The sequence below is a fragment of the Clarias gariepinus genome, unplaced genomic scaffold, assembly GCF_024256425.1.
Source record: "Clarias gariepinus isolate MV-2021 ecotype Netherlands unplaced genomic scaffold, CGAR_prim_01v2 scaffold_37, whole genome shotgun sequence".
In the NCBI taxonomy this organism is placed as follows: domain Eukaryota; kingdom Metazoa; phylum Chordata; class Actinopteri; order Siluriformes; family Clariidae; genus Clarias; species Clarias gariepinus.
Genome location: NW_026521004.1, coordinates 324,086 through 349,490, shown reverse-complemented (window position 1 = coordinate 349,490; position 25,405 = coordinate 324,086). Strand labels below are relative to the sequence as shown.

The window sequence follows — 25,405 nt, the reverse complement described above, 5'->3', positions numbered from 1 at the left end:
GGCCGAGTGAGATCCTGAGGTAGAACAAAGGATACGACGCGAAGCCCCGGTAACGAGCCGGCGTCTGGAACAGGCTGAGAGTCCGTGCACACAGCACACCTCTGCCTAGCATCCTGCTTGCCAACATCCACTCACTGGAAAACAAGCTTAGACCTTAGGGCCAGGATAAAGTTCCGGAGAGAAAGGACACTGGACCACTGCTATACAACGGTCAAGGACGGCTTCAAGGCACAATCTCGCCCTCTGTTTGGTAAATCCGACCACGCCGCCATCTTCATGCCAAAATACAAACAAAGGCTGAAACAGGACGTTCCGGTTCAGAGGGAGGTCGCGCGCTGGACGGACCAATCGGTGGCCGCGTTACAGGACGCACTTAATGACGCAGACTGGGACATGTTCAGAAACAGCTCCGATGATGACGTCAGCGTGTTTACGGAAGCGGTTGTGGGATTCATTGGGAAACTAGCGGATGATACTGGAAAGTATGGTAGTGATTTCTATTTAAGCTTATGTGAATTCACTCACTTTTAGGTACCCATCAGAATATAATGGTCATTTTCTGTAGTAAATTTGAGAAGTGCTTGCCTAAGAATCCAAGCTATACATAGGATGGAGAATCGTACGTGCAAAAACTAACCATATAAGGCCTCCTGGAATGTGCTTGCCCAGGAAGGTGAGGTATACATAGAACGGGGGAATTTAAAGAAACCCACCTGTTATAAAACATCACTGTATACAGAATCAGCTGCATTGTATGGAGTATTTAAAGGGAAGAGCACTCAAAGATCAGTGTGATCTCTGCAGGCTCCCCCGGCCGTTATTGCATGATAAATAAAGGTCGTTATCTTCTGAAACCAAAGCCTGAGTCTTCAATTAATTTCCACGACAAAAGAAAAAGACTATCAGAACGTTTCCCAACCAGAAGCCGTAGGTGGATAAAACCATCCCCGATGCTCTGAGAGCCTACAACACCGGACTTGCGTCGGGGGGCATGGAACCATACAAGACTGCGTCGTGTAGCATCTGGAAGGCGGTGAAAGAGGCGAAGCAGCGCTACGGGAGAAAATTAGAGTCACAACTCCAACAGGGTGATTCTAGGAGCCTGTGGCAGGGATTAAGGACAAATTACAACCAGTATGACGAACGCGGATGTGTCTCTGGCAGACGAGCTGAACACATTCTATGCTCGCTTCAAAGCTGCAGCTAAGGACGCTAGCGATGCTAATGCTATCGGCGCTAACAGGTGCAGACGGGAAGACACTGCCAGCACCGGAAACACGTTCATCATCAGCGAGCATGACGTGAGGAGAGCCTTCAAGAGAGTGAACACCAGGAAAGCAGCAGGACCAGAGATATTCAATATCTCTTTATCTCAGTCGGTGATCCCCACATGTTTCAAAGAGTCCATCATTGTTCCTGTCCCAAAGAAACCTCATCCTGCTTCTGTCATTGAATCTCGCCCTGTAGCCCTCACCTCAGTAGTGATAAAGTGCTTTGAACGCCTGGTCAGAGACTTCATCATTTCTTCACTACCAGACCCACTAGACCCACTACAGTTTGCATACCGCCAGAACCGTTCCACAGACGATGCAATCTCACATCTACTCCACACATCGCTCACTCACCTGGACACTAGGAAAGGGAATTATGTGAAAATGCTCTTCATCGACTACAGCTTTGCATTTAATACCATAATTCCCTCCACACTCACCACCAAGCTGGAGCACCTGGGACTCAGCTCATCAATGTGTCAGTGGATCTCCAATTTTCTGACTGGCAGACCACAGGCAGTAGGGATGGGCGGACATGTCTCAGCCTCACTCACTCTCAGCACTGGAGCCCCCCAGGCTCAGGTTGTATTCTGAGCCCCCGCTGTACTCTTTGTACACCCACAACTGCGTGGCCACTACCAACTCCACCGCCATCATCAAGTTTGCTGGCGACACTGTCGTGGTGGGCCTGATCACCAACAATGATGAGTCGGCCTACCTAGAGGAGATTGGAAATCTGGAGAACTGGTGCCAGTGGAACAATTTCCTCCTGAACGTCAGCAAGACAAAGGAGCTGATAGTGGACTTTAGTACAAAGCAGGAGAGGAACTACCAGACCCCCGTCATCAACGAGAGCCCAGTGGAGAGAGTGGACAGCTTCCGATACCTCGGTGTTTACATCACGCAGGACCTGTCATGGTCCTATCACATTGGTGAAAAAGGTCCTATCACATTGGTGAAAAAGGCCTGGCAGCGTCTCTACCACCTCAGACGCTTGAGAGACTTCAGACTGCCTTCTAAGGTGCTCAGGAATTTCTATTCCTGTACCATAGAGAGCATTCTGACAGAAAACATCATGACCTGGTTTGGAAACAGCACCATGCCAGACAGACGAGCTCTACAGAGGGTGGTGCGATCAGCTGAGCGCATCATCCGCACCGAGCTTCCTGGCCTGCACTCGATCTACAGCAAGTAGTGCGGGACCAAGGCCAGGAAGATCGTTAAGGACCTCAGCCATCCCAACAATGGACTGTTCTTTCTGTTGCAGTCTGGGAAGCGATTCCGCTCCCTGAAGGCCAACACAGAGAGACTGAGGAGGAGCTTCTTCCCGCAGGCAATAAGGTCTCTCAATCACACCACCACACAGGAGTAATATCTTTTTAAACATTGACTGGACAATCATGGACACATTCATGCACTACATATCTATATATCTGACCATTGCACATGACACTTTAAGTCACTTTTCATGCATATTTGCACAGCCATTGCCACTTTAAATTTTTTATATATACTTTTTTTCCTATATTTCTATAATTTGTATAGTTTATTTTACTAGTTTAATTAATTTTCTTTTGTATTTATAGCTGCCCTTCGGTATCGATAAAAAACGGGACACAGAGTGCTTCAGACGGGTGCTTATCTCTCTTTTATTTCGCGCTTGCAGAGCGCCATTGAGCTTTAGTTGCGGAGCACCGTGAAACTACACAAAGAAACAATAATCAAATAAATATCATAAATAAGGTGCACATTTACAAAGAACCATAAAAAATAATAATAATTAACAGTAAAATGAATAAGAACAGATTGAAACAACTTATTAACAAGAAGAGCTTATGACATACAAAGCGAGCCCATATAACTTCGAAATAAAGTACAAAATGCAACATGTGTCGGCTTCACATACCTCGCTCCGCTTTACCAAAGGGTACTAAGTTTAAAATTAAGTTGAAACAAACTGCATTCACCAAATAACAAAATTTTTCTCCATGTACTTAGAAGTAACATAAATCTTCACGCTTCTCCCTGATGATCTAATTACTTTTCATTACCCCACCCCTCAGAGCGTAATGCACGTGACACGTACAATTAATTTAAAGAGACACAACCATTTTGCGGTCATTTACACTCCCACCAATCGTGTTATGATAAATCAACAAACAAACTGCAAATGAATCAGAACATGATTTTGAAACTCAATATGACCACCCTTTAGTTTAATTAAATGTACTTAATGACTAGAAAGCATTTTGAAAACAATTTGGTCTGATGTGAGGGTATCAACCAAGGTATTATTTACTCTTCTTCAAGAAGTACCACCAATTTCTGGATGGGCCTTTCGACGATTGTGGGTTTGGAGGGTTGATCACGTTTGCCGGTGAGTTTTCGTTGTCCTAATTTTACCTTAACTCGCCGAACAAATCCATCACTCTCTTTGACAGCTTCAATCACTCTACCCAACTGCCATTGACTTCTTGGCAGCATGTCCTCTTTGATGATTACAACATCATTTACTCTGACGTTCCGCCGAGGAGAATGCCACCTTTGTCGCGTTGAAATGTTAAGAAGATATTCTTTCTTCCAGCGACTCCAGAACTGCTTAACCAAGTATTGAACTCTACGCCATCGTTTCGTAGCATACATGTCTTCTTTAACAAATTTTCCTGGAGGTGGAAGTGCGACATCAGACTTCATCAGTATTAAGTGGTTTGGGGTTAGAGGCTCGAGTGAATTTGGATCATTGATGCCATCTACCGTTAGTGGACGGCTATTAATTATAGCCATTGCCTCATAGAACAGCGTTCTTAATGAAGCATCGTCAAGGCTTCCTGAACACTGAGCAAGTGTGGCATTAAGTACATTACGCACAGTTCGTATCTGACGCTTCCAGATGCCTCCGGCGTGACTTGCAGAAGGAGCATTAAAAACAAACTCACATTGTTTCTCAGAGAGAAAGACTTCCAGAGCTTTGGTGTCAACTTGTTTCAGTGATTCTTTGAGCTCATTTCGGGCTCCCACAAAGTTAGTACCATGGTCACAATGAAGCTTGCGTACTGCTCCTCTAAGGCTGATGAAGCACCTCAACACACTAATGAAGGCATCTGTAGATAAATCTTCAATCATTTCGATATGAACTGCCCGAGATGATAGACAAGTAAATATTAGGCCATATCTTTTGTACTCCTTGCGAGCTCTCTTTACGACAAATGGCCCAAAACAGTCCATGCCACAGAATGTGAAGGGAGCAGATACTTCAGTGCGCTCAACAGGAAGTTCTGCCATTCGCTGTTCCTCTGTCGGTCGTCTAAGTTTCCGGCATTGCACACATTTATGTATCAGTTTGGTGACTGACTTGCTACCTCCAATGATCCAAAAGCCATTCATTCTAAGCTCCATTTGAGTTTGATTATGACCCTGATGACAAATCTTGGCATGGTAATGTGACAAAATTAGCCTGGTGACACAACTGTCTTTTGGGATGATCACAGGATGTTTCAGATCTTGACTGAGTGTTGACTTTTTCAATCTTCCACCTACCCGAAGAAGGCCTTTGTCCAATATGGGATCTAGGTTGTACAACGCACTAGAACTTGGAAGAGTGTTGTCGTTCTTAATCAGTTTTATCTCCTTGTGAAACGCTTCGTGCTGGATAAGCTTGATCACCACCTCGGTGGCTTTCTGGCGCTCTTCCACAGTCACATGATCACTGGGATATTTCTGTTTTGATCCTAATCATTTTATTCTTGCAATAACCTTCAGAAGAGTTGACCAAGAAGAAAATCGATTAAGACGACTGAGAAAATCTGTGGTGTCACTGGCTGTAGTCGCAAATGTTTGGATTGATTTAACTTCTGGGTCACCAACAAGCAGTTTGGCAGAGTCGTACGGTGTCGGACTTACTTCCGATTCCCACAGAAATTTGGGTCCTGATAGCCAAATCGATGAAGGGATGTCAGAGGCATGAAGCCCTCTGGAGGCATGATCTGCTGGATTTTCTGCTGTATTAACATAACACCATTGATTTGGATCAGTGACGTCCCTTATCAGCTGCACACGATTAGCAATGAATACATGAAACCTTCGTGCTTCATTGTTTATATAGCCTAGAACGACCTGTGAATCTGACCAGAAGAATTCTTGATCAATCTTCATTTCAAGCTCCGTTTTCAGCATGACACTCATCTTTGCAGATAAAACAGCTGCTGCAAGTTCCAATCTAGGTATACTTGTGATTTTTGTAGGTGCAACTCTGGCCTTTGCCATCACTAAACAGCAATGCACTTTACTCTTGTCATTTATGAAACGGAGATAAGAGCAGGCTCCATATCCAGCATTACTTGCATCAGAGAAGTGATGCAGCTCCGTTCTGATGATTTCATTGAAAGTATTTGGGTGATAACATCTTGGAATGGTGACTTCCTTAAGCTTCTGAAGACCGCTTTTCCAGTCCTTCCACCTTGAACATAACTCATCTGAAAGATTATCGTCCCATCCTATGCCTCTTCGGCACAGTTCTTGCAGGATACCCTTTCCCTGTAAAATGAATGGTGCAACGAATCCAACAGGGTCATACAGGGAGGCGATGACCGACAAGATACCACGACGAGTTGATGGCTGTTCTTTAATGTTGATGTTGAAGCTAAAAGCATCATTCTTTGTTGACCACTGTATACCAAGTACACGTCCTGTTGGTGCTGTCTCATGATGCAAGTCAATGGACTTAAATGTGATATCCCTTTCTAAAGGGTCTATACAACAAAGAGCATCTTCTTTATTGGAGTTAAATTTATGAAGTCGCAAGCCTCCACGTTTACACAGCATTTGAGCATCAAGGATCAGTTCTTTAGCTTCGTTGACTGAATGAACACTAGTTAACCCATCATCGACATAAAAGTTATTTTCAACAAACTCTGATGCTGAAGGGTGGGTGAATTTGTGCTGCTGTGCCAGGTACTTCAGAGCAAAATTTGCACACCCAGGAGACGATGTAGCACCGAAGAGATGGACGGCCATGCAATAATCTTTGGGCGCCTTTTCCAAATCTCCACCCTCCCACCATAAAAACCTTAGATAATTGCGATCATCGGGAGGGACAAAGAACTGATGAAACATCTTTTCTATGTCACAAGTGACTGCGACAAGTTCCTTCCTGAAGCGGCATAGTACCCCCACTAATGAGTTAATCAGATCAGGCCCGGTCAAAAGTGTATCATTTAGAGATATACCACAAAACTTGGCTGAACAGTCGAAAACGACCCTAAGTTTATCTGGTTTCTGAGGGTGGTACACCCCATGGTGTGGGATGTACCACACAGTTTCTCCTTCAGATATCACTGGGGCTGGTTCAGCTTCACCTTTGTTAAATATCTCATCCATAAACGCATTGTAGTGATCACGGTATGCTTGTTAGACTTGAGCCTTTTCTTTAAATGCTGCAAGCGAGCAATTGCTAATCTTTTGTTATTAGGCAGTGAGGGTCGACCGCTACACTTGAAAGGGAGAGGAAGCTCATAATGTCCATTATCCATCTGTTTGATATTAGCACTAAGATGATGTATGAAACGAACATCCTCTTGGGACACACTTTTATCCTCATAGCCTTTCTCATTAAAATCTAACTCTAGAATCTTCAAGACATCGTTGGGTGATGGGACAGGTATTTCTTTGACTGCAATTCTATGGACGAAACTCTGATTTCCTTGTCTGTCTAGGTGTGGATTGGAGAGGCCTATAATACTCCAACCAAGCTCAGTTCTTTGGGCAAATGGTTCATTTTCACCACCTATTATGACTTCAAGTGGAGCTAGAGCTAGCGAGCAGTCATAACCGATTAACAGTCCAACTTCGCAATTCTGAAGTGGTGGTAATTGATTGGCCAGATGTTTGAGATGAGGCCAATGCAGTGCTGTTTTCTTGGTTGGAATATAGGACTTGTCAACAGGAATGAAGTCTCTAGTATATGCTTGCTGTAGTTGAATAGAGCTTGTTGCCCGAAGTCCTCTAACTTGAAGACCACTGACCCTTTTACTTGCAGTGATGACGTCCACAGCTGTCATGGTGCTCAGTCTAAGTTGCACGGGTTGAGTGACTGCATTTAAGTCTTCAAGAAGATCTTCCAGAATGAATGTAGAGTCACTTTGTGTGTCCAGTAGAGCGTAAGTGAGTACTTCTCTTTGTGGCTCTTCCACTGTAGAAACGAGGACTGGCACTATGCTAGAAGTAGCAGAAGAGCTTTGTGAGAGTACATGGGCCGTAACTTTGTGAACTTCCTGACTTGCTTGAACTTCTGTAGAGGTTTTCTGTAATGCTTTCGAAGGTACTTTATCTCTTTCTTCATGCAGGCAAGTAGGGTGATTTCGGCCACATGTTCCACATTTATGTCTTCTTTTACAGTCTCTCACAATATGTCCTTTCCTAAGACACCCAAAGCAGAGGTGATTTTCCTGAATGAAAGTCTTCTTGTCTTCGATAGTTCTTTTTGCAAATGTAGGACATTGGGCAATGCTGTGTTTTTCATCTTTACAGACGAAGCATGACACCTTTGACTTGCTGGTTGTTTCAAACCTTTTAGAGGCAAAATCCTTCACTTCAGCCTTTGTACTGAGAGCTTTAGCTCGCCTTGAAAACCTTTCGTTAAAATCCTTCAGGTTCATGAAAAGTGGGGAAGTAATGGGGTTACATGCTATTCTGGTTTCCTTCTGCATAAATTCTACAAAGCATTTGAAACTTGGATAGTCACCTGACGTATCCAGCTCTTCCACTATGATTCGATTCCACTTGCGGACAATCCATTCAGGAAGTTTCTTTAATAACTTGTGATTTTCTTCACAGTCATTTAATATGGTAAGTCCTTTAACATAAGGAATCGCCTCAACACATCCTTGTAGGAAGTCTGTGAAGTCTCGTAGGGCAAGAGGATCATTTGCTCCGATTTTGGGCCATCTCATCAACTTGTCTCGAAAAGCCTTCTGCAGTACAAATGAATTCCCATACCTGTCTAGTAAAACCTTCCAGGCACCTTGGTATGCGTCCTCTGAATTTCTATAGAAATATCCTTCCACCGCTTTGCGAGCTTCTCCAGCGAGGTAGTTCTTAAGGTAGAACATTTTTTCCCCAGGTGGGGGGGCTTTCGATCAATAAGGGCCATGAATGACATCTTCCAATCTATAAATTTCAAAGGATCGCCAGCAAAGATAGTGGGTTCAGGAACAGGTAGTCGATGTGTGCTTAGTGAGTCTGCTATGGCTTGAGCTAGAGCAACATTTTCCTGAGATGGCTGTAATTCACGCTCTTCGAAGAATGTCTGCTAAGGTAGAAAAGATTCAGTTTCTGGGTTTAGCTGAAATGTAGGCTCTGTCCTTTGGGTCCTAGGGTCTATTTCTTCATCACCACCTTCAATGATGCCTTCAAGATTGTTATACACTTTTACACGAGCTGTCGCCACCTTTACTTCTTTATTTACTTGCAACTGATGCAACCTTTTTCTCTCCTTTTCTAGCTTTAGGTGCATTTCCATCTCCTTTTGCTTTATTTCCGCAAGCATTTTAGCTTCACAACACTTCCAATCGCTCTCCATTCTGTTAAGCTTCGCTTGCTGATCATGGATTCCTTGCATAGCTTTAGCTTGCTCTTGTTTGGCTGCAAGTTCTGCCTCTGCATCAGCTCGTTTGCTTGAAATCCTGGAAGAGGTCCTTGACTGTTTACTTGATCCTAGCGATGACTCTGAAATGACTGTGTTTGTTTTTGTGCATCCAAAGATAGATTCATACTCGTCCTTATTTAGAACTTGTCTCACTCTTTCCTTCACAAGCTCTTCATTGTAATCTTCATCTATTATTTCAAGCCGTTTACTTACAAGATCACTGATCTCACCAGTCAGTGCGGCACAAGCATCCATACGTTTGACAATGTCAGGAGAAGTGGCATGATTACGCAGTATTGGTTTATAATGATAATAAATTAAATTATGTTGGCTTTGAATGTCTTTTTGTATTCCTTCAAGATTCTCACGTGAACAGAAAAGTTTCAGTCTCGATCTACTCTCCTTTGCGCTCTCCTTCCAACAGTCATAAGCTTTATAAAAGGCCTTCTCTTGTTTCTTGGCTTCCTGTTCGCGCATCTCCAGACCCTTTTCTGTAAAGCTTCTTTCGCGTGAGCTTGATCTGATCTGCTGCACAGATGGATTGCTTATTTCTTCCGCTCTTAGCGACATCTCTTTTACTTGCTCAATTGCTTGTGCTACAGTATCCCTTTCCGTAGATTCTTTTTCATTCACAACTTCCATAATCAGGGAGGAACTTTAGCGGTAATTGATACCACTCTCACCAGACCTCTAGTAAGTAAAAACTCAAAGGATATTGGAAACAAACAGCAGTATGTGTATACAAAGTTCAAACTCTAACTTGTAATGTAAATCACCAGAAAATTTTTCACAAAAGTATAATTAACTTCAGCACTGACTCTCTCTTTGAATACACAATAGATTGAAGTTTCTTTAAATGATGCTCAAATTTCAGTCAAATTATGAATTCAAATTTTAAATTGTGAAATAGATGTATTGCATTTGCATCAATTATTCCTTTCACGTTGAAGTCCTTTGCAATTTTAACCTTTCATTTCAAATGGAATGTTCTCTATTTCTTTTGAGTAATTCAATTTACAAAGTACAGGTTGACTTGAAGCAGCTTATGTAGAAATATAATCGTTGTAAACTCTCTTGACACTCAAAGTCTCACTCTGCATCTGCTACGTAAAACAACAGAACACCTCCACCTTTCGACCTTGCTCTTTATACCTCTGCGATGACGACACGAACCCCAGCTGCTTGCTCCCGCAGAACTGGCTGTGCTGCGTTGTCGCGAAGAAGACGGTTGCGATGTAATAGATGCATGGTTCCTTTGCGTCGAGTTTCACTATAGCTGCCCTTCGGTATCGATAAAAAACGGGACACAGAGTGCTTCAGACGGGTGCTTATCTCTCTTTTATTTCGCGCTTGCAGAGCGCCATTGAGCTTTAGTTGCGTAGCACCGTGAAACTACACAAAGAAACAATAATCAAATAAATATCATAAATAAGGTGCACATTTACAAAGAACCATAAAAAATAATAATAATTAACAGTAAAATGAATAGGAACAGATTGAAACAACTTATTAACAAGAAGAGCTTATGACATACAAAGCGAGCCCATATAACTTCGAAATAAAGTACAAAATGCAACATGTGTCGGCTTCACATACCTCGCTCCGCTTTACCAAAGGGTACTAAGTTTAAAATTAAGTTGAAACAAACTGCATTCACCAAATAACAAAATTTTTCTCCATGTACTTAGAAGTAACATAAATCTTCACGCTTCTCCCTGATGATCTAATTACTTTTCATTACCCCACCCCTTAGAGCGTAATGCACGTGACACGTGCAATTAATTTAAAGAGACACAACCATTTTGCGGTCATTTACAGTATTTTTTTATTAATATTTATTCCTTATATATAGCTTTAATTTTCTTTTTAAGGTCACTGGCGGTCGTACAAGCATTTCACTGCATATCAAACTGTGTATGACTGTGTATGTGACAAATAAAATTATAATTGAGCAGAGGGAAATTAATTACCATTTAATCTCTTATGTCCTGCACACATTGCTCAACTTTAGTAAACTAGTTTTTCTCATCTGGTTTTGCTGAAACGTATACTTGTGTGTCATCAGCATAACAATGAAAACTAATACCTAAAGCATGTAAAGGGGAAAAAAGCAGTGGGCCTAAAACAGAACCCTGTGGAACACCAAACTCAACTTGAGAACATGAGGAATGGTCACCATCTAAATCTACAAACTGATAACGATCAATTAAACAGGATTTAAGCCATAAGAGGGCCGTTCCCTTAATTCCTACTACATTGTCTAATCTGTGAAGGAGAATACTATGATCAATAGTGTCAAAAGCTGCACTGAGGTCGAGTAACACAAGTATAATGATGCAACCCTGATCAGAGGCCAATAGGAGGTCATTTACCACTTAAACAAGTGCTGTCCCTGTGCTGTGATGGGGCCTAAATCCTGACTGATACAGTTTGTTTATCCTATTTCTGTGTAGATATGAGCATAGCTGCTGTGATACTACCTTTTCCAGAATTTTAGAGATAAAGGGGAGGTTTGATATCGGCCTGTAATTGGAAAGCTGACAGGGGTCAAGGTCAGGTTTCTTAATTAGTGGTTTAATAACTGCTAATTTAAGGGATTTAGGAACATACCCACTGCTGAGTGAACAGTTAATTACTTTCAACAGGGGTTCTGTTATTGCTGGAACTATCTGCTTGATAAAAATGGATCTAATTCACAGGTTGACGATTTTGAAGAGGAGATGAGTGAAATTAGTTATCTCACTTCAAGGGAAGTAAAGTATTCTAGGTTCTGATGTGATGTGATTAATTTATCATCTGGATAACTTAAATTGTCTGGTTTCAAAGCGTGAATGTTTTGCCTAATGATATATTTGTTATTGAAAAAGTTCATAAAATCCTCACTACTGTATGTTGTTGTTAAGGAGATTTCTGCAGTGGTCTTGTTTTTAGTTAATTTAGCTATGGTATTAAATAAAAATCTAGGATTATTTTTGTTATTTTCTATAGTGTGAAAAGATACATTGATCTAGCAGCACTGAGAGCTCTTTTATAGTTCAGGGTGCTCTCCTTCCATGCTATTTGGAATACTAACAATTTAGTTTGATGCCATTTGCGTTCTAATTTCTGAGCGGTTTGTTTTAGAGTGCGTGTGTGGTCATTATACCAGGGAGCAAGTTTCTTATCTCTAATTATTTTTCTTTTAACTGGAGCTACATTATCTAAACTATAACGAAGTGTTGACTCTAGATATTCAGTCACTTGATCGAGTTCTGTGGAGTCAGATGGCAAGCCAATCAAAGTTGATAACTCTGGGAGATTACATTTACATTTACATTTAGGCATTTGGCAGACGCTCTTATCCAGAGCGACTTACATTTTTATCTCATTATACATCTGAGCAGTTGAGGGTTAAGGGCCTTGCTCAAGATTATTGATAAAGCTCTGTGTGGTATTTGATGTAAACGTACGTTTATTCCATTCAAATTCTAAACTTGAACCTAACATCTTTTTAAAGAAAGTGACCTCACGTCCTGTCCCATCTGAGGTCCTTCCAATAACTCATCCAGTGTGTACAGGACGTCCGTCTTCCATGAGCCAGTGTTGTATTCTGTTATTTTCCTCTCTGATTCTCCGCTGCCTGAATAATTGAACCTGCAAAAATACACATGCTTTGTTAATTTCATAAAAGCCCCAGGGATCTGATTCTACAGTCCTGAAACATTATTTTCCAGAAACACACTGTCATTATAAATGTTACAGTTTTACCTCTGACTGTTACAAAGCACTAACACTGGAGACTCCTTTTGTTCATGAGTATACATCTCCTCAGAAAACGTCACATATCTACGTTTAACAGATTAAGAGCTGTTGATCTAGAAATGCTGAGCTGATGCTGTGACAGAGTTTGTAAACTCAGTGAGGGTTACCTGAGGTACAAGTGACCCAGAGTTTTGTAGAACTCTTCCAGAGCTTCAGCTTTCCTGCCGGGGAGGAAGACAACTACCGGGTTTTTCCCATTCAGCTTTCTGTAGGCAAGTTTTGGCAGGTCGGGTCGTGTGGGATACTGGATCGTACTTTTATTTTTGGCTCCTAAAACATAAACGCAGCGCCCTACAATACAACACACTGGTAATTAGATTTTGTTTAGAGAATGATTTACCTTTATGTCCAAAAAATGTATCTTAGAGCTGTTAGATGCCTTAATGCAATTCTAAATTTTATACACATATACACCATTATTTAGCAGCCAGTCCAGTCTAGTTGTGGATTGAAAGTTGTTGGACCGGAAGCTTAACAACCTGTCATGGCCAGCTCGATCTCCAGATCTGACCCACACTTAAAACCTCTGGAACGTGATCAGATGGAGGAAGATCGAGGGTCACACACCATCACACAAAGCTAAGCTGCTGGAAAGTTTTTGCACTGTGAGCAGTAAAAAAGTTCACAGAGAGCAACGTGAGAAACAGGTGAAGAGCGAGTTGAGATGCAAGAAAGATCTGTGACTGCAAGCAGGGCCGAACTGGGCCACAATTTCCGGCCGGGAAATTCCACACAAACTCAGGCCATCCTATATGCACTCATGTACAGTAAATTTAGAAAACACAAACAGCCTTATTTTTCCTATATACAGCTCTAGAAAAAAATAACATAAAAACTATTATTAAAAAAAAATAGTCCCTGTCTCAGTCCCTGGCTGAATCTGATGTGTGATCACTGCACCAGAGTGAGTGCTAGGCTGACTGTCTCCACCTTCGTTTGAAAATAAGAAGGGGAAAAAGTTCCACAAACGAGCAGACATAATATATATTTTATTGCCATGCCAATAAAACGTCTTTAAATCGTAAATCTTGAATATCGGCCACCAGATGGCGCTACAGATCCGTACCCAGTTCCATGAGACTCAGAGAATTGAATTTAGTGTTCTATTAAGTACAGGATCAAAGGCTGCAGTGGAGGTGACAGAGACACTCTGATGTTCTCTTTAAATATCTGATTAAATCTTTAAATTGACATCATAATAAATCTGTATGGTTTAAGAAGCTGGACATTATTGTAGGATTTGTGTTGTTGTTGTTGTTGTTGTTGTTGTTGTTACACTAAAATACAAAAATTGTATTGGGTGATCCCTGGAAATTTACAGCCCTACTAATCAGCAATTAAAGCAAAAGCAACCCTGTCCCCAAGTCTTGTGAGTCTCCATTCAAGTGTGTGTGTGTGTGTGTGTGTGTGTGTGTTGTTACCTGAAGGTGGCGCTACTTCTCTTCTATCATTGAAAAAAATAGCCCAGATAAAATTTCAATTTTATTAGTACAGTGATTTATTGTCATTGTCGCAAAAAATCTTTACACAATCAAAAGAATTATTTGAGTTTGTAAATTTTTTTTTTTTCTGTGCGGTTACAGATCACTTACTCAGTGTCTAAGGTCAGGATCGAGTTTATCCCGGAGGTGTCTCACATGGTGAAGATATTCCCTTAATGAAGAGTCACAAAAACATCACATGTGGTTTTGAGATGCTTCACACAGTGCACATTTGACTTTATTTCTCCACAAAGTACTCATTTATTTTTACAGGATAAACTTTCTCATGTTCCATACTCAGTCCAGTTCACATTCAGCAGTTTTAGGGCACAGCATGATGACATACATCATGATTATTATTATTATTGTTGTTGTTGTTGTTGTTACTATTATTGTTGTTGTTGTTGTTGTTAATAATAATAATAATAATAATAATATATACTACTACTTTTATTGGATAGACATCAACAATAAAAAATAATGTACACATACCCACGCTTTTTCAGATTTGAATTAAATAAAGGCATCAAAATAAGAGGAAATTATGAAGGCAATATTTTAATACATAATATGCATTTACATAAGGTAAGATTAAATAAAATAAAATAAAATAAATAAGAGAAGAGAAAAGAAGAAAATTTATTGAAAAGCAACATATGATACCCCCAGATGGGAGAAAAAGACAAGTCTAAGTATAAGGTCAGATATGGATAGACAGATAAGACAAGACAATCTAAAATGTATGAAGAGAAAATAAAACAAAAAAGACAAGGCAAAGTAGAATGGAACAAGATACGTAGCCTTACTGTCAATTAAATATAATCACACATTAATTACTTACAGCAGGGTAAGATTAAACAAAAGACAAAAAAGAAAAAGGTAAATAAAAAAGACAATGCATGAAAAAATAACATAATGCATGAAAAGACAATTAAGACACTGTAAGATGAGCCAGGATAAAACAAGATAAGAAAAATATTAGAAAAGGTAACATAAGACAGTATAAGATATGTCAAGATAAGAGGAGACGAAAGTAGAAAAGATAAGGCAAGATAATATAAGACAACGCATTATAAGATGAGACAAAATAATTGTTTCATGTGACAAGACAAATTAACTTTGGATTGTTGTAATAAAAAAGTATAATTAAATTAAACAAAAGATAATTTGACAAAAAAAATAATTTAGTCAAGATCAATCTTGACTAAATTAGATTTAAAGATTAGTCATTTTTAAAATAAAGAATTGCTTTTGGTTATGATGAGCATGTAAAAAGGCTGTCAGACAGAGAGAGAGAGAGAGAGAGAGAGAGAGACAGGGGTCTCACACCTCGACACTAAACTGGGAATAATGAATGTGGCGTGCTGAAAAGAGGCCACGACAGTTTGGGCATCTCCGCAGCTCATGACTAATTCCCATAGTGAAATGTGACGGAGGCCTATTTAACAGCAGCCAAGCGCACGTGATCACTTCAGAAAGACTTCAATGGTTTAAGGGTTCAGAGGTGATACGAATTGTTTAACTATGTTCAAAAATCAATCGAGGACGGAATTTAGAACATACACAGCTCTAACACTGGCTGCTGCAGAGTTTCAGGAAGGAGTTAGGCCCACTTCTTTACTAAACCTAACACTCCTAAGAGACACAGAGTTTATTATTCCTCAGACTCTCGACCCTGCAGGTGCTGCACATCCTCAGTGCTTTTTTTCTAAGCTCTGCTTTCTCATATATCCTGCTCACATAATATTAAATAATCATCACAGGTTAAAACTGCATATTTACAGAACCAAGCCTTTATCCCAGGGTTTAAATATATATATATATATATATATATATATATATATATATATATATATATATATATATATATATTTTTTTTTTTTTTTTATTATTATGTTTAATTTTTAAACATTTTTTATAAATTAGGTATTATTTCACCTTTTTCATTTTTTTATGTGGATGTTATAGTATTTTGGCATTATATAATAAAACCAGGCTATCTGCATGAGCTATCATAAGTGCTTTATTATAATCTTGCCCTTCTGCATAATCATTCCAGGTTACTGTATAGCCTTACTACACTGCATAAACCAAAGCCAAACTCAACCTAAATATCTGTGCCACTGTATATATAATTATATACATATACTTTAATTCCATATGGGCGTACAGCTACATGAACATCATATCAAGTTATTTATGTTTTTTATATTACATACAGTCTGTTTGCTGGATATGATCAGTTTACTCATCTGACATTGTATATTATGGAATTATGCCAATTTAATCCAGAATAAACATGCATAGTTTTGAGACAATAATTAAACCTGTACACATTTGTTACTGAATATTTAAACCTTCACAGCTTTGTAATAGATGAAACAAAAAAATATTTTTAAATAAAAATTTACCTTTATAAATTCAATAATTATAGTGATTTAAACCTGAATAGTTTGAAACAATATAAATAAACCAGGAGTGCAAACATGCATGTGCTTGAGACATTATAGAATAAGAACAGTTTTAAAATGCATATTTGTGGTAGTGTCATATTATATTATATTATATTATATTATATTATATTATATTATATTATATTATATTATATTATATTATATTATATTATATATTATTCTGCAATGGATTGGCACTCTGTCCAAGGTGTACCCCGCCTCTTGCCCTAAGCTTCCTGGGTTAGGCTCCAGGCCCCCGCAACCCTAGGGTGAGTAAGTGAGTATAATCTTTAATATGTAATTAAACTAGCTTATACCTGTCTGTTACTCCCTGTAATTGTGCCAGATCTCCTGTACAGTCTACTGGTGTTATGGAATAGTTCTGAGCTAAACCTGTAAAGCTGTGATCATTCAAACATATAATTATATGAACCCGAGACCATTACAAACATGGGATACTAAAATCTGGCTTACATACAGTAAACCTGTGATCATTTTAAACTGTGAACTTTTTAATTAGGAATCATTTAAAGTGGTGGGAACCTCTTTAAACCTCTGATCATAAAAACCAGATATTATTTAAAATTACAGCAGTAATACAGGGGTGATACAGATGTATTGTGTTATTGAATCATATTCCTTGTGTTTGTGGCACTAAAGCTGATCTCTGCTCAGTTTTATTTAAATGACTGCACAGTTATGCCTCCTGTACAGACTAATTGTGTTATAAAATTGTTTTGAGCTAAACCTGTGGATCAAGAATAGTTATATCTGGATAAATGTGCATGGAACTGTGATCTTGGACACTATATGGAGTATCTAAACACCTTTGGGATAATTTATCACTGAATATCAGGATATGTGTACAGTCTGGTGGCACTGGATTGTTTAAACCTGTGATCATTTAAATCTGGGATCATTTAAACCTTTGATTTAATCCTGAGGCCATATAATGCTGTGATCATTAAAACCTTTATTATTTAAGTCTGTGATCATTGAAACCTGGGGTGATTTAAACCTCAGATATTTTATGGTGATCTATGGTTAAAGCTGTGATCTATTAAATCTGAGATCATTTAAAGCTGGGATTATTTTAAACTGTGATAATTTAAATTTGAGATGATTAAAAATTACATTATTTAAAGTTGTAATTATTTAAAGCTTTGAATATTTAAACCTAAAATAATTTTTACATGTTAGCATTAAAACCTAGATTATTTAAACCAGTAAGCATTTAAAGCTAATCATTTTAAAGGTTGGTCATTTGAATCTGAGATCATTTAAAGCTGTGCTCATTCAAACATGTGATTATACAAACATAAGACCATTACAAACTTGGATTGCTCAAATCTGGCTTACATAAACCTGTGATAATTTAAAACTGTGAACTTTTTAATTAGGGATCATTTAAAATGGTGATAATTTAAACCTGTGATTATATAAACCAGATATTATTTAAATTTACAGCAGTAATACAGGGGTGATAGAGGTGAATTTTGTCATTGAATCGTGTTCCTGCTGCAGGATAAATCTGAATGTTTGTGGCACTACAGCTGATTTCTGCTCAGTTTTATGTAAATGACTGCGCAGTTGGAATGGCATTAGATCATTACATCCCGTTAAGCATGCAGAGTTTAATCCATTTATGTTTTTTGTAAACCAGTATTTAAAGAAATATCGGGGTTGGTGTGTTAGAGGTGCAGTATCCGGGGGTGGAGATGCACTTTTCTTTTACAAGGTCATGATCGATGCCTCCACCCTGTCGGGATGGATTTCCTGACTGGATGCGTCTCCACAATCAGGGCTGAAAGGAGGCTTCTCTTCTCCACACCCAACTTACTGAGATGGAAAGGAGATCGTATTAAACAGCGGCGAAACGGCACTCTTTAACAGGTTTCCCACCGCTAAAACGGGCTTAGAAAGCAATTCGCCCAATCCGTGACAAAATCCTGTTTATTACCACAAAACCCACCTCACAGGCCGCGCGTTTCGCTCCAACTCCCGCCGGTCATTAGCGCGAGCGGCCGCTCCTCCTGAGCCGCGTGACGCTCTCTGGTGTGGAAATAAAGCAAAAAGCATACTTCTCCGTGAACTTGACTCGCTACAAATTCCAAGCTATACATTTTACATCTAAAACTATGTTTTAAAACAACGTAAGGTATTTGTGCATGATGGGAAAGGAGCCTAAATCCATGCCTAAATGTCGAGACCATCCAAAACACCATTCCTGTTATATGTTTAGGGGCTGCACATTAATCAGAATAAACCTTTAAAAAAGAATCAGATGTGTCTTTCCTAAAATGAGACCCTGTGAGCATCTCATAAACTATATTCTTAATTTCGGCAACGTAACGACGTAACGTATTACAGACAACTTCTATTTATATTGTTAATATTTTAATTAAGTTAAATGTATTTAAAAAAAAAAACATAATATTTTAAATTATAACATGTTTGATTTGATTTTCCTAAAAAAAAAATAAGAATAAAGTTTCCATTTTTGTTTAAACTGTAAACAGGGTCATCTCGTTTCTATTAAATTACTCTTTTAAAAAATAGTTTTATTAAACACACACATCATGATGTAAAGTTTAAGTTTATAGTGAAGTGTAAAAAAAAATAAAGTTTCAGGCATGTCTGAAACGAGCATAGTGTGAGCTGCCACGCGAGTTGCAGGCGGCTCTCATTGAGAGGCCACGTGTGCGTCTCCAAAAAGCCTCTCCAACTTCAACCACCTCCATTGTGCGTCCAACCCACATGGACGGCGTCCCTCCACATAAAGGGATTTGCAATTTCAAGATATTCCAGCTTAAATGTTTTTGACAGTTCCCTCGCTTTTGCCTCGGCCTGCTTATTTTAACTGTGCCAAATGGGTCACCTTGGGTAGCTGCTCCGCGCGCAAAGGGGCCTTTTTGCGCGCATTCAGCCTGAATTATTTTTTTTTCTCTCCCCCAACTTACTTTCCTTGACGGGGAAACCAGCTGCTGGTCGTGAAAAGACGGCTTATTAATTGTCCTTTGTCATGCAGAATTGCTTGATTTCTAAAGAAACGTACAAAGGCTCCTTTTTTTGCCAGGATTCAAGTATTTTGTTTCGTGCGCCATTTTCAAAACCCCATCGCATCAGCTGCACCGTCTACCAGACTCAGGTACTGACGGGCCCTGCCTCTTTTCTTTTCTTTCCTTTTAATGCTCTTGTAAATCGGGCAGACTGATTTGTTACAAGCTGCTCTTTTAAATCCGATAGATAAGAGACGAGTCTAAGAAAAGCCGTAAATGAAAAATTTAGTTGGAAAGAAAGGCGAGGGCCGAGTCTGCTAGATGGGAGCCCTGTTGACTCGAGGGTCACGTCAACAATTCGCCTTTCTTCTCTTAGAAACTACACTGTAGCCTCCTTCTTTTGCCTTCAATGAATTGATCGGCACAAAATTAAGAATAAATAAATTGAGCATTTTGAGCAGCAGGCTTATATTAAGCTCCCCCTCCCGCCCGCTCCCTTTGCCAGGCGCATACCCGAGCCGGGGGCTGCTGGACGGATAAAAGGACGCACAGAGCAAAACGGGACTCTATAGTGCAATTAACAAAATGGTCTAATCCCATATCTTAACAAATGCAAATATTGGAGTTTGGTTAAAAATGTTTAAGTGAAGAATTAAAGGAGAGTTTACAAGAGCGGCCCCAGCATGGCCAAAGGCACAATAACTGGAATAATTTAGCTCCTAAACGTCCTCAGCGGGCTCATTGTTGTCACCGAGGGCTGATGATAAATTGCCAGAGGAGTAAATACCGTTTAAATCCCATTTCAATAAATTAAATAAAGTTTTAACGCTATATAATGAACAGAGGGCTCGCTGCGACGCGACGCGTTTTTTGGGAACATGCTCGTTTACGTGGAGATTCCAAACGCGCGCAACAATTAATAAATGATCTTGCACTATCAAAGTTACGATCTAATCAATAATAAATCATTAAAAATAAATATTACATTTTTGATTTTTTGTTTGTTTCTGGTATAGTGAACAGATATAGTGTGTGCGTTTTTCTCAAACCCACCGTCTCCAAAACACTGCATTTTGGGTGCATTAAGCACTCAGGACTGAATAGTTGATAAATAATTATATGACTAGATAAATAATTTCACAAATTAGCTGCAAATTTCATCCCCTTCAAACTGATATATGAATATATGTAGAACACGCGACTCATACTGTAATTGTTTTAGCATAAGAGCAAAAATCATCAAATAAAATTCAGAGAGAGCACTGCAGGACCTCACCAAAGCGCGCGCTGCAATCCTTTTAAATAAATTTAAATATCAACATCGATTAATCTGTCCCATTGACTGGTATATTTTATTCATTTGCGCATTATGATCGTCCCCATGCATTAATAAACTGTGCGGGTTTTACAGGGAGGGGGATTATCCTGCGTCCCTGGGGAACAAAAAAAAGCCACCGAGGATGGAGGAAAAAAACCTGCCTGAATATGCACTTCTGCTCGAGACTGGTGATGCTGATTGTTATCTGCGTGCTTCTTGTTGACGAGTAATAGAGAGTGTTTAGATGGTGTAAGACACTTAAGGCTCGTCTGACCTTCATCCTCTTCACTTGCAAACACTTGACTCTGTTTTTTATCTCTTTTAAACGAAACTAAACTCGGAGCGAGAGAATTTCCGTCTGTTTTCGAGCTCAGTGTGTGTGTGTGTGTGTGTGTGACTGGATGCTCAAACTGTAAACTCACTAACAGCAATATGATACACCATCCAAAGTTGCACTAGGGCTGTTTTTATAGCTATATATATATATATAATGATTTATATGAAATGAAGTATAAAATATATTGGATGTTGTATGAAATTTTGGAGAGTTTGTTCTCTTCAAATGTCTTGTAGCTACATCATGTTTGATAAATAAAAACTCTCTCACACGCCTTTCTCTCTCTCTCTCTCTCTCTCTTTCTCTTTGCATGTCCTTACCTCTAAAGACTTTTTAAAAAGCAGGTCGTGTGCGCGCCACACGCGTGTCTTTCCCACTGATATTGGAGAGAAAATGACTGATGCGTTTTCACCTGTAGTGCTGAAATAACTATAGAAGTATTAACTAGAGGATTTCTAGAGTAAACCACCTGGATTTTGCTGCGTATGTGGTGAACATTTCTCAGCGCTTTTTGACGCGTCTCTACCGTTTAGTATCAGATACGCCAGATAAGTCTGGGAATGAAATTAGCACATGGATGACAAGATCTACCTAAACAAAAATCGAGAGAGTGTGTGTTAGGGAGAGAGAAAGAGAGAGAAAGAGAGGTGCGAACATGGAGAACTTAAATCATGGATGAGGCGCATGCGGTGCAACTACTGTATTTACGTACATGTAAAGGTGCACATGACGCACGAGCTTGGGCAATTTACGGAAAAAAAACAATCAGACAGGAAATTGAAATAGTGGATAAATGGTTATGCATGCCAAAATAAGGCATTTAAACCTGTGGTGAAAAAAAGGGAAAAGAAATAATGATGGAGAATGCTTGAGCTTATGGAAGTGATGTAGCAATAACTTCTGCGACGAGATAGATAGACATCATATAACAAATTAAATTCAAATCTAGCGGTTTTGGGGGAAAAGCTTAATTCATTTTTATTTATTCGAATAAATTAATTGAATAATTAGATTTGTCCTAAAATGTTTATATTGCAATATATAAATAAAGTATAAAGCATAATTAATTACAGATAGGTTTTTGTAGCTGTATTTGCTATTAATATAATATTAAAGTGTCGCTTCATGTTCATGTTTTTTTTGCGGTACAACTGACACATAGAGACAAAATAGATCACTAGTAAGAAATATTCTTTATTTTCAGCAATAACGTTTTAAATAAATAAATATTCTCATGACACTGAATATACAGTTACAGGTGGTGAGATGCTGAGATAAACCCAAACATCTGAACTGTTTTGAATTTACCAAATTAAAATTGAAAACATTAAAAAAAGAAGGACAGACTAGTTAACATTTTAAAGTATATACAGATATTAAAAACCTTTTAATGATACATAACAATGAACATGTTTTTAAAGAAAAAACTACAATCATACAACATGTACACAGTCATATACAGCAGTATTAAGTCACCCTTAATTTATATAAACTTCTTTTTCTCTCTCTCTTATTTACAGATTTTCGTAGCTAGGTAGACATATACAGTCACTGTATTCAATTTATATTTTCAGGGAAATACTCTATTTAACTAATAATAATAATAGTAAAAATAATAATAATAGTAATAATAATAATAATAATACCCCTCCTGGAGAGAAACAAAAAATAAGCAATTTGCTAGCTTCTCTTTCATGACGTTTTGGAGGGTTTTAGTCAGTTTAATCACAAAATCTGTAGTTTTTCACTTGATTTTCATTCATAAAGTTTATTTATGTTTTGGCACTTAGGAATTTAATAAGATAAACAGCTTTAGGATAAAGCTGATGACTTTTAGTCAGAATGTGGAATTACCAAGAACATCTGAGTAGGTGAAGTTACTTAGTAAGCATTTCTCTCTTTCTGGATGACCCAGTAGCACTTGAGTAATTCTAGATATAACTTCATTATGAACTTTTAATACCATATCTTTAGCTAGCAAGGGTAATTATCTGTGACCTCAGTGCATCAGGAACCCCATAAGGAACCTCATGATGCAAATCATTGGAAAACTTGCAGGTTAAAATAATATTTCATTACATTGTGAATTAACTGTCTCAAATTTCTCCAAAATTGCTTCATATGGAAGTTAAGAGAAGCACACTATTGGCCTAATAGCCTAAATGAACTAGAGTGTACTTTTTCTTGTCACGGAAGCTACACCATACACACCTGTGAGGTGCAAGAAATGCACCCCTGACGGTACCACACCAGTGACAAGATAAAGTACAGGTACAGGTGAGATTTGTACCATACCAATTAAGGGGCTAGTTATCTATTCTTACCCAGACAAGTCTATAACCTACTATCTGACTAGGTTTCTTGTGTCTGGAGCACTACTTTGGTACACTCCAGCTGCACGTTAAGCTCCAACCTCCAAATCTAGCACCTGATTTGGCATCGAGTTCAACAGTAAACTCTGCATGCAGGTGGACTGCTATGGAGCGGTCTATGTCCGTTTCTTTACTCAGAGTTCACGGGCTAACTGAGAGGTCAGCGTCCTCCTTCCCTGATGATGAAGGTGACATGGGAGTGTCATCCTCTTCCTCGGAGCAGCGCGCAGACGAACACTTGCAGTGCAGAGAACCCGTTCTGTGGGAACCTCCTTTGCCCTCTTTCTTGTGCTTAACACGTCGGTTTTGGAACCAGATCTTGACCTGCTTCTCGGACAGGTTCAGGTAGGTGGCGATCTCGATGCGGCGCAGCCTGGATAGGTACATGTTAGAGGTGAACTCGCGTTCGAGCTCCAGGAGCTGTGTGCTGGTGAACGCTGTGCGCATCCGCTTGCTGCTCTGAAGTTGGCTGTTGCTATTTTCTGTAGAAAATGAAAAGAAACATTATTATTATAATGTATTATTAATATAAATGTCTAATTTGGACAGATGGTGGTTACAGAAGTTTTTTTTTTTTTTTTTTTCATTCATGAAGCTGCTTGATGGTTATATGATGTTACTGTAGGGTTCTTAGGTTGCTAAAGTGGTTCTGGAAGGGAAATAGTAACAATATGTAAACCCAAGTGAAGTAGGGTAAGAATGTGACAAATGAAACGCCATGAAATAATTTAACAATATAAAGTACATGGAATATGTTCCAAACTTTGGCACATTATTTATTATTTATTATTATTATTATTAGTTGTTGTATTACTTTCGTTAATTAATGAATATTCTAAAAGGCGGAGTAATGAACCAATCGAAGCATTAGATAATGGACCCGTTAGTGAGCACTCACCGAGTGACATGCAGTGGAACTGCCGCGGGTCCGCGACCGAGTACGCGCTCTGGTAGAGTCCCGCGGCGTGGTTCACGTGCACGCCGCTGGAGGGCGAGTGTTGCCGTGAGAGCGCGGACGGGCAGCACTGCGAGCCGAACGCCGCCGGGAACGCTGAGGACGCCGCCGCGGCCGCCGCCTTGAGCAGTGGGAGCGCCGGGGGCGCCGGGTGAAGCTGCTGCGACGCCGCCGCCGCCATGCACAGCGGACAGAAGCACAGCAAGCCGGCTTTGCGCGCGTGACACGCCGCCGCCGCTGCCGCCGCCGAGAGCCCGTGGAGCGCGTGCGGCGGGTGCACGGTGTAAGGCAGCAGCGGCGGCGGCGGGTTCGAGTCCCCACCCTTCTCGTTGGCCTCACGCAGAATCAACGAGTCCACAAGAAACGACCGCGGCATCTTCTTTATACTCTTCTATTTCTTTGGACAAAAAACAAAAGTTTCTTTCTGCACGCAGACAGTTTGATAAGGTTCCAGTCTCTGGGGTGATGGACAGCAGAGTGATGCTGCAGAGAAACCACGAGGCTCTTAAATAAGTCCCAGACCACGCATCCGTCTCTCTCTCTCTCTCTCTCCCTCAATAGGGTTTTGTGCCTTTTCTCTGAGCATTCACACTGCACGCTTCCCCATTATTTCACTTGTTAACTAAATGAACTGCATAATGTAGTCCATTCTTGTCAGCCCCACCCACACCGCGAGACGCAGCACTGCCCTCTTTTTTGTTTTGTTTTTGTTGTTTTTTTTTTTTTTTTACAGCCCACTATTACTCCTTTAGTGTCATTTTAAACTTTATTATTTT

General features: G+C 39.6%; 1 protein-coding gene across 1 annotated transcript; it reads right to left on the bottom strand.

Annotated features, from left to right (window-relative positions):
- Positions 1-23,795: 23,795 nt before the first annotated feature.
- On the bottom strand, positions 23,796-25,039 carry LOC128517171 (GS homeobox 1-like). Its single transcript, XM_053490975.1, has 2 exons — positions 24,573-25,039; positions 23,796-24,156 (listed from the first exon to the last, which is right to left on the bottom strand). Exons 1-2 carry the CDS (start codon positions 25,003-25,005, stop codon positions 23,816-23,818), a joined length of 774 nt encoding a protein of 257 aa, XP_053346950.1. The 5' UTR covers positions 25,006-25,039; the 3' UTR covers positions 23,796-23,815.
- Positions 25,040-25,405: the final 366 nt, after the last annotated feature.